Source organism: Aegilops tauschii, chromosome 2, assembly GCF_002575655.3.
Source record: "Aegilops tauschii subsp. strangulata cultivar AL8/78 chromosome 2, Aet v6.0, whole genome shotgun sequence".
Classification (NCBI taxonomy): Eukaryota; Viridiplantae; Streptophyta; class Magnoliopsida; order Poales; family Poaceae; genus Aegilops; species Aegilops tauschii.
In genome coordinates, this window is record NC_053036.3 from 139,271,354 (window position 1) to 139,281,679 (window position 10,326).

At 44.2% G+C, this 10,326-nt stretch overlaps 1 protein-coding gene across 2 annotated transcripts; it reads left to right on the forward strand.

The window, feature by feature from the left end:
* Positions 1-3,747: 3,747 nt before the first annotated feature.
* Positions 3,748-6,930, forward strand: LOC109731488 (eukaryotic translation initiation factor 5A-2). Of its 2 annotated transcripts, none has more exons than XM_020290662.4 (6): positions 3,748-3,996; positions 4,103-4,243; positions 5,285-5,407; positions 5,489-5,545; positions 5,625-5,699; positions 6,471-6,930. In XM_020290662.4, the coding sequence occupies exons 2-6, from the start codon at positions 4,118-4,120 to the stop codon at positions 6,570-6,572; spliced, it is 483 nt and encodes a 160-aa protein (XP_020146251.1). In that variant the 5' UTR covers positions 3,748-3,996; positions 4,103-4,117; the 3' UTR covers positions 6,573-6,930. The 2 variants fall into 2 exon arrangements, with proteins under 2 accessions (XP_020146251.1, XP_020146252.1); XM_020290663.4 differs by having other exon boundaries at positions 3,826-3,996; positions 4,100-4,243.
* The last annotated feature ends 3,396 nt before the right edge of the window (positions 6,931-10,326 follow it).

Here is a 10,326-nt window from a genome sequence, read left to right on the forward strand (position 1 = left end):
CATCAGTGAGGAAGGTGGTGATGTGCCTTACCGGAGTGGAAGGCATCATCTGCGCCTCCGTGCTCCCGAGCCCGACGTCACGCCCGAGCCTCCTCCAGTATTGTCGGCACGCTCTACGTTCGCGGCAACACCGGTCGCGAACCGTCGGGAAGGGCCATCCCCGTCCACGGGGAAGCAACCCTGGCCATGGCCTACGCAGGGGGGGTCGAGGCCGCCACCATCGCTGGGCGCCGTCCTCACGACCTCACGGAGGTTGAGATGTACCGAGCAAGAGCGCCTAACCGGCGCGGAATCCCTCTCTGCTCCGCTCTCTCTATCCCTCTCCCTCTCTCTGTGTCTCAAAAAGGGAGAATACCATAGGAATAGTTAATTTCATGCCCTTGGTTGTGTCCCACCCGGCAGTTCTACCCCTAATTTCCGAAAACCCTCGGTTCTGCCCAAGCAACTTCGCTCATCTTATCCTTTTGGCCTTTGATCACCTGACCTTCACTTCAAAAACTTCATAAAAATTTCGTACGAACTTAGAAAATTCAAATAAGATATCAAAATATTCAGAAAAACATCAATATGTGCAAGTCATTTGCATTCATGACAAAAATGTTGGAAAGTCCCATCCGAGTTTGAGCTCTTATGATCTCAACACGAATAGTAAAGTATAAAAAATGAACTAAAATTCTAAATATTCTAAAAGTTTTTGGTGGAAAATTCGGACCAATATTTTAGGTGCTTGCCAAGTTTTATCAGGGAATGCCAATCTTGGAAGTCATCAAAAAACAAAATCAGCACTCCAAAATAATTTTGTTTTAGAGCATCATTTTTTCGCCATGACTTCCAGGAATGTTATTTCCTGATGAAAATTGGCAAGCACCTAAAACATTGGTCCAAGTTTGCCACAAAAACAATTTTTATTTTTTATTTTCTGTTCATTATTTTTATATATTACTGTTCTTGTTGAGATCATAAGAGATCAAACTTAGATGGAGACTTTCCAACATTTTTTCAAGAATGCAAATGGCACGCATATGTAGGTGATGTTTTTTCTGAACATTTTGATATCTTATTTGCATTTTTCTGAGTTAGTATGATTTTTTATGAAGTTTTTAAAGTGGCGTCAAAGAGCAAAAGAATAAGACGAGCAAAGTGGTTTGGGCGGGAAAGAGTGTCTTCGGAAATTAGGGGTAAACCTGCCGAGTGTGACCCAACTAGGGGCATAAAATTAATTATCCCAATATCATATGGAAACCAACATTCAAAAAAAACTTCGCGGAAACCATATTTGAAAGTTTCAGAAAAATCTGAAAAATGTGGGATGTTAAAAGGATGATGTTCTTTTTTTTGCGGGGGAAAAGGATGATGTTCTATTGTCATGCGAAATTTCAAGTAGAAACACATTATGGAATGCTAGGTATGAAAAGGACAAATTCAGCAATGAATAGTGGCACTACTGTTTGGTACTATTCAATGCCAAAAAATTTCCTTTTTTATAGCTCACATCCTTAACGTGTTTGAATTTGAAATTTTGCATGGTACTAGAACATCACACTCTTAACATCTCATAATTTTTGAAGATTTATTTGAAACTTCAAAACATCCGTTTCGCGTAGTTTTTATCGGTTTTCACCGAATATTGATTTTCGTATGATATTCTCTCCTTGAAAAAGGGGGAAATGAGATGCGAAGAGGAGGCATCTTGGTGTTGAATGGGTAGGATGTGAACGCGTTCGCTGCCGCCAGGTTCCAGCAAATGGGCTGGGCTTTCCAACCTGGCAACCCAAACTGCTTTAAGATCCGTGTTTTTCATCCAATGGTTAAAAGGTAGTTCGTTGGGAAATCGCTCCCGTAGAACATCTTCCTTCTTTTACCATGACACAAACGAACAAGTCAATCCACCAAGTAAAAAAAATTCCTGTTGTGGTTTGTCCCCTATATGCATCCTTCAGTCGCCACTCTTTCCCAATCCCCGTTCACCAGCCGCCCATTGTTATAATCAATCTAGCTATGTTTTGCCGCTACAAATCTTGCACTAGTGCTCGCAAAACTCCGTGTTGCCTGCTTGCTTGATTTTCTCAAACCAACTTATAATTGTATTGATTGTGACTACTATCAAATTTAATTAAACTAATTTTGTGGTCCGTAGCCTGAAAAGCATTATGGCAGTATGGTTAATTTTAGGATTTTCACAACCAGCGAACGTTCATTGGGATGGCATGACAAAACAAATTTTTTGGACGCTGATAACCAAAAATGGTACACGCACGGAGTATTACGGAGCTGCGATGGACCCTTTTCAACTTACTCCTAAACTCCCCATGATTCATGGGGGTGGGGCCCGCTTCACCACTTATTCCCAATCACAAGTTTCCACGTTAGGTAAACGTCCGTGATAAAACTCCGTGCGTGTAGCAAAGCTCCGCTGATAACGCCCACACATGTGGTGGGAGCAACACCCGCCCACACGCCCTATAACACAGATTGTGCCACGTCATCGCATGCATGCATGTAAGAATCTTTTTGAATTTTCAGTTTTTAAAATATTTTATCTTTTAAATCAAAAATCCGACTGAATATCTGTTTTCACCATTAAATCCACCGCGACGAGATCTTCGAAACTAGATCTCATATCAATATGTTTCGACGACTTTTTTTTGGGTTAAAAGTTGCCATGTCTATTGCACATGAATTGCCATGGTGTTTACACTGAAGTTGCCATGATATGTTCAGCTATTTTTTCTTCTACCTTTAAAACTGAATTTTGACATATTATAAAATAAGAATTAAGAAACTAGACTTGCCATGAACCATAAACTAAAATTGGCATGATACATGCACTTCAAATTGTCATGGTTCATACAAAAAATAATTTCCGTGGTCAAAGTACTGGAATTGCCGTGGTCAAAATACTAAAATTGCCATGAGCTATAAACTAAAATTGCCACATGGCAACTTTAGTGTAAACACTATGTCAACTACAGTGTAAAAATCATGGCAACTTTTGGTAAAAAAAATCGTCGAAATATATCAACATGGGATCTAGTTTTAAAAATCTCGTCGAGACGGATTTAATAGTGAAAACGAATTTTTAATTAAGAGATAATAAAACATTTTTAAGCCCAAAATCAAAAAGATTCCCGCTGATGTCATCTGTTTTGACGTGGCAAAGTGAATGATAATGAGGACGTTTGGGCCATGTTGCTTCGCGCCACACCTGTGAGCTTTATCATTTGAGATTTTTTTTGGCAGTTTATGTAATCGCAAGGTTTTTTGCCAGGATTTGCTGTATTTGCTAAAGGAATTTGCCATCCTTGCAACAATGTAAATTGTCATAAAACATTATTTTCCATGCAGTAGCCTAATAACAATTTCTATTATTTTTTAACCATGTACTCCCTTCGTGTGAAAGTAAGTGTCTTAATCTTAGTATAAATTTGTACTAAATCTAATACAAAATTGAGACACTTAGTTTGAGACGGAGAGAGTATATTATAGTACTTATTAATACGCAAATCCAACACAACAATCATCCCAAAATGGTGCACTATGACGTCCCCAAGGAATCCCTATCCTATCGGAATCAGATATTTGACTTGAGTTTTCTGATCACCGATCAGCGAAAAGAAGCCATAAAAAGGCAGAAGAAAAGCAGAGAAAAGAACAGAGAGGAAGATGCTCGAGCCGCCCCATGGCGTGGTTCGAACGCGAAGATATTCCTGCCTTCCGCAGCCGTACACCTGTAGCCATCCTCCGACCAAACCGACGGCCCCGATCTCTCCCTCCCCTCGTCGACAAAAGCCCTCTTCCGCCGAGTCGCGGGCCCGGACCATCTCCGGACCCACCGTCATCCTCAGCAGAGAGGGTGGGCAGGTAGGTGTGGCCGGAGCACGCGCTGTCAGCGTTATAAATGCGCTCGAACCCTAGGATTCGGCGCGAGCTTATCACTTATCATCATCATCAGCGCCCCTCCGTCCCTCCTCGCGCGTCGTGATCCATCCAGCCCAGGTGAATTCAGGGGATTGATTCAGTTCCGAATTTGGCCGAGGTTTCCTGATTTTGGAGCTTCGAAGCTTAATCTCGTTGCTCGTATTTGGTTTCTTGTTGTTAGCAGGTGATTAAGGTCGCCATGTCGGACTCCGAGGACCACCACTTCGAGTCCAAGGCGGACGCGGGGGCGTCCAAGACCTACCCTATGCAGGCCGGCGCCATCCGGAAGGGCGGCTTCCTCGTCATCAAGAACCGCCCCTGCAAGGTACGGATTCTCCTCGATCCCGGCTGGATGGTTCTGTGTGTGATCGCAATTCCGATGCTGCTCCTCTGGCCGCCGTACTATGACGGAATACTGATGTTGTTATCTCCGGATGCTGCTATTTCTATTTGAGAATGCTTGCGAGCTGTCGTCGGATGGTTCCGTTTCGTATCAGTGTGGATTGACTTGTTGACATATCGGTGGTGACCCCAGGGAAAAGGGTGGAGTTGTTATTTATAGGGGAGGGGAGCTATTTTGACCATGTTCGCCACTATCTGCCGTGTACTGTACACGATTAATTAGGAGGGTCATGAAACAGGGGAAGATGTAGCTGGATGATATACTATCCCTGTTCCTGTGATCCAAAAAAATATATCATGTGATGGGATAACTTGTAAGAAACATGTTTTATTGTACAACTAAACTTGCTAGCGTCCATTATTTCTGTAATCTTAATAATATTTTCCTAGTATTTTGCGGGGTATGATGAAATAGTTTCATAACCAAAAAGGGATTTCCACTCAGGCTCTTTAAACTCTATCTGTACAATGGGTGATTTGGCTATTCTGCGTCAGAAATTTAAGATTGTAATCGAAGTGTAAGGGGCACTGTCAGACATGTTTGGATGGAATATGATGGAGGTTTTAAGCTTTCCTGCATGTACATAGACCTAACTTCCGAAGGAAGCAATACCTTTCTTTCTCAATCTATTGCCTTGACTTCTCCAAAGAAATCCGCGATCATAAATTTGTTCTGTTTCTTGAAATTTGTAAGGGACAAACAGTTAATTGACTCAAAAGCTAAAACTATTTTATCCATGTTTATCTAGCTTGTTCTGCCATGGTGATTGTTGTTCTTACCTTTTTAGTACATATGTCTTCACCTACTCCTGTGTGTATGTTTCCTGTAAGTTCTGACGTCTGTCATTGTGATCAGATCAGAATACACTTCAAGGCTTAAGCCTGAAAATATGTGGTGCTTCTTTGCCATTAATTTTTGAGTCTTTTATGTTATCTCGTTGTGCTAAATAAACTTGTGCTACAGGTGGTGGAGGTTTCTACCTCGAAGACTGGAAAGCATGGTCATGCTAAATGCCACTTTGTTGCCTTAGATATATTCAATGGTAAAAAGCTTGAGGACATTGTTCCTTCATCCCACAACTGTGATGTAAGTTTATTTTATCAATGTTTAATAAAGAACTTTGGTTGGTTCAGTTTTACAGATAACTCACTATTCTATATATTTTAGGTGCCACATGTGGACCGTACTGAGTATCAGCTGATTGACATATCAGAGGATGGATTTGTACGTTCTACTAATCAAGAAAATGTATTTTATTGTGCATAATTGTTGGCCTCGATACTTACTATATTATTTGTTTTAGGTGAGCCTTCTTACTGATAATGGTAGCACTAAGGATGATCTTAAACTCCCAACTGATGACGCTATCCTGACCCAGGTTTGGTTGACAAATCTTTAAGCATCTTTTTCTTATTTTTGCATGTGCTTATCCGTGATAAGGATGCGTCCTTACTCCTTACTCATTTGTTGTGTTTGTTATGCTGTCTTCTTTGCTTGATAGGAGTTATATCACCCCTTATATTCTGAGATAGTTCTTTCGATACTCCAAAATGTCCTGACTGGTGTTCATATTTCTGGTCTTAGTTACCAGTTTTATTTGGAATTTATTTTTAGCACAACAAGTCACATCTATGATTGATATCTTCTGCGTTTTAGTATTTCTGAGTACATCTAAGCCAGTAACCACACTAAAATCTTACAGCCGAGGCTGTTCTGGTTGTTGCTCTGTTTTTTGGTGTGGTGCATGTTACATTTCTCTCTTCAGTATATGAATTATGAAGCGCATACATGAATAAAACTCCTAGAAGTGTTCTTGCTGTTTCCTTTCCACCTCTGTTGTGCTGCCCAGTTTACTTTCATTTCATCGTTTATGCATCTCGAACACTTGCCTCAGATTGACTTCAATATATAATTGCTCCAGTGAATAACTAAAAAAAATAGAAGGATGATAGGATCTGCTTGCGATCCATCTCCCTTGAAGCACGTCTGAATTTTTTCTATCGAATTGCACTGTAACCGTGATTACTTTTTCTGCTTCATCATTTATGCATTGTAACCACATATATGCCTTAGACATTACTAGTAAGCACTTCTTATGAGGTAAGAATGTCCAAATTGCTTACTCGATAAAAATCTGTTTGCAATTCAGCTCAAGGATGGATTTGCTGAGGGGAAAGATCTCGCACTGACAGTCATGTCGGCCATGGGGGAGGAGCAGATCTGCGCAGTCAAGGACGTCGGCCCCAGGTAACTTCCTTGGAGCGAGGGCCAAGATAAACAGAGGGATCCATTATCTGTCAAATTAAGCTAAAGAAAGACGAAGTAAAGGAGGAATGCTATCGAGTGAGACATTCACCTAAGCCGGAGTCAAGTGCAGTGATTGCTGGGTGTAGCATATCTGCTTACCACTACCTATCATCCGTGACATTTGGGACCCTTGTATTCCCTATGGTTTTATATATGTGCTTGGTGTCAATAATTGATTGATTTGGAACGGTGCAAACTGTATGCCAGAAAGCACGCCTGGCTATTATTATTGTGGATCGCATGATACTATAAGGGTCGGGTGTTCAGTTTCTCGTCAAATAAAAAAAATTAGAGTTACTACAGATTGAAGCTAACCACTTTTTCCTTTAAAAAAAATCTAACCAATAAACTTGACGGCATTTTTTTGTTTTGAAGTTTGTTCTATGAAAAAATGTTCATGTTTTCTTGGGATAACAAAAACTAGTCAGACCGCAATTTGCACCATAGTCGATAGATTTTTTGTCTAAAAAGACCACCTGCCAAACGTAATTGACAAAAAAGATAATCCTCGAGTCACATTGACAAAACAGACCAGCTTGGTCGTGGCGGCAGGCGCGGCAGCCAACGTGTGGCGCCTGCCGCTACGCGCGGAGGCGGCAGCCCCTGCCGCCACAGGCCCAGGCGGCAGGTGGCCAGCCACAGCATTCGGCGAACTGACGCGCGACGGAACGGAGTGCTGGGCAGGCCCTGTTGCCAGGCGGCAGTACTACTGCATGCGTGGGATTCTCTGGAATACGTGCATATAGCGAAGTACTCTTTTTCTCTCCGTTGATTACCCTCTCTCTCTTGCCTTTTGCATGCATGTAGCCCATTATCTCATTAGTTTATTACTAGCTCTCTCTCCCTTGCATGCAGGCGCAGCGTGCACAACAATGCATCTCGCGTGGAGGACCAAAGGAGCACAGCCTTGCACAATGATGCCGCCACACCAGGAGGCGGCAGGGCACAGCTGCCCAGCTTCCGTTCCGTTGCGCGCCGGTCGCGTTTGCTGAATCCTGTGGTGGGCCACCAGCCGCCTGGGCCTGTGGCGGCAGGGGCTGCCGCCTCCGCATGTGGCGGTTGGCTGCCGCGCCTGCCGCCATGGTCGAGGGGTCTTTTCTATCATTTTTATTTAAAGGTGGTCTTTTCTAGCAATTTCGTTGGTTAGGTGGTCCTTTTTACAAAAAATCTAGTCGATAGGCCTTCATTCTTGCTGCCAAGCATACGGCAATTTGCGAGTTTGGTGACGGAGACGCGAGGGATAAGAAGCAGCACCGGGCACGCACGCCGCGGGCGTATGTTAGAGCAAGTTTAGCAGAGCCGCTATAATCCTGGCCGGTAGAAACAGTTTGAGGCTCTCTGTATAATAGATTTGCAGTATACCTCGGGTGGAACAGATGCCACAAATCCGTACCATAAATTAGATAATACGAGCGAACATGCTCGTGCGTTGCAACGAGAGAGAAAAAAAATACAAGCTAGCCAAATAAGTATGACTTAATACCCTGGCATATGAGCTTCCTCTATTTTAACACAGTGACTCGCCATGCTGCCACTTATCTTTCTTCCCACCCTCATTGATGATGGACACGATGTCTACGCGATCGCGATGTATTCGACATGGTAAATCCCAAAGCAATGAGCTTGCCACTGCTCGACATACTTTAAAAACTTAAGAACAAATCTCATCGACCACAAACTTGCAATTTTTTTGAGTATCTTGAATATTTTTTTAAATTTCATGGACATTTTTGTCAAATTCATGAATTTGTTTCAAATACACGATTATTTTTTTAAAATCATGAACATGGTTTTATTTCCCGACATTTTTTCCAAAGAAAAAAGTCCATTTTACTACCTTGAATAAAGTGGGCGGTTCACTTTACCCCTGATCTATTTTTCGGCTTCTTTTACCCCCCCCCCCCCCGAGGGAGTCCTGGATTAAGGGGTCCTCGGGCGTCCGGCCTGTTGGATATGGGCCGGACTGATGGGTTGTGAAGATACAAGACCGAAGACTCTCACCCGTGTCCGGATGGGATTCTCCTTGGCGTGGAAGGCAAGCTTGGCGCCCGGATATGAAGATCCCTTTCTCTGTAACCGACTTTGTACAACCCTAGTCCCCTCCGGTGTCTATATAAACCGGAGGGCTTAGCCCGTAGGGGCAAGAATCATAATCATAGTCATATAGGCTAGACTTTTAGGGTTTTAGCCATTATGATCTCGAGGTAGATCAACTCTTGTAATACTCATAATCATCAAGATCAATCAAGCAGGAAGTAGGGTATTACCTCTATAGAGAGGGCCCGAAACTGGGTAAACATCGTGTCCCCCGTCTCATGTTACCATCAACCTTAGACGCACAGTTCGGGACCCCCTACCCGAGATCCGCCGGTTTTGACACCGACACCCCAAACAAACCCAAACCGGACAAAACACCCCCTGACTGGTTTTTCTCCACCCTCTGCTGATGTGGCACTAGTCAACAGCAGTTTTGACGTGGGTGGGCCCCCTTGTCAGGTTTCTCTCACCTCTCTCTCTCTCCTCTCTCCCTCTCTCTCTCTTTCTCTCCAGGTACACCCGCCAGCGAGCAGAGTAGGGCCAGGCGGGGTCGACAGGAGTCCGTGCCGCGCGGGGTCTAGGCGGTGGTGGCAACCACCGGCGGAGGGTACTTGGGGCGGGCTCGCGCGGCGGCGGGATGGCGTGGCCGGCGGGGTCGACAGGAGGCGGTGGCACGCCGGCGAGCGGAGCAGGGCCAGGCAGGGTTGGTAGGAGACGGTGGCGCACGGGGTCGAGGCGGTGGTGGCAACCACCGATGGTGGGTACTCGGGGCGGGCACAGGCGGCGGCGGGATGGCGTGGCCGGTGGGGTCGGCGAGGCAGCGGCGGTGCGGGGGCGGGGCGATCTGCGACGGTGCGGGACGAGGCTCCTCTGGCAGGACGCCGGCGCGATGGCGGGGAGAGGGCGGCGGCTCCTGGGCGACGTGGTGAGGGAGGTTGGGCGCGGGTGGCTCGGGCCCGGATCGGCCCGGGGCGAGCTCCTTCGGCGGCGGCGGTCCTGACTTGGAGAGAGAGAGAGAGAGGTGAGAGAGGTGAGAGAAACCTTACAACGGGGCCCCATCCAGGTCAAAACCGTCGTTGACTAGTGCCACATCAGCAGAGGGTGAAGAAAAACTAGCCAGGGGGTGTTTTGTCCGATTTGGGTTTGTTTGGGGTAAAAGAAGCCGAAAAATATATAGGGGGAAAGTGAACCATCCACTTTATTCAGGATAGTAAAATGGACTTTTTTCTTTTCCAAATTATATTTTTCTTATAATTTGCGAACAATTTTTGTAAAATCACTAATATTTTTTGAAACTACAAATTTTTTATGATTTCCCACACATTTTGGAATTCACAAACATTTTATGATTTCTCGAACATGTTTCTCAAAATTCACAACTTTTTGAAATTTGAAAATGTTGAAAAAGAAGAAAAAAAAACAAAAAAAGAAATGAGAAAAGAAAAGACAAAAGACGAAATAAAAAAACTGGGGTGTCACGCCCTGCGGGCCGACCCATGAACGCGCACTGGAAGAGGCCTTAGCCACTGCGCTACTTGTGCATCTATGGAATACATAGGCTATCATCTCTACTCCTAATGGACGAGTTGGTTGAATAGTCCCCCCATTTTCGTCTGGTTTTTTTTCGACTGGTTTTTTTTCGACTGGTTTTTTCCGTCCCC

Excerpts from the sequence above, each read along its gene's own strand:
- LOC109731488 (XM_020290662.4), top strand. The coding sequence starts at position 4,118 with ATGTCGGACTCCGAGGACCACCACTTCGAGTCCAAGGCGGACGCGGGG. Across the intron at positions 4,244-5,284 it reads TCAAGAACCGCCCCTGCAAG|GTGGTGGAGGTTTCTACCTC; the intron begins GTACGGATTCTC and ends CTTGTGCTACAG. Across the intron at positions 5,700-6,470 it reads ATGACGCTATCCTGACCCAG|CTCAAGGATGGATTTGCTGA; the intron begins GTTTGGTTGACA and ends TTTGCAATTCAG.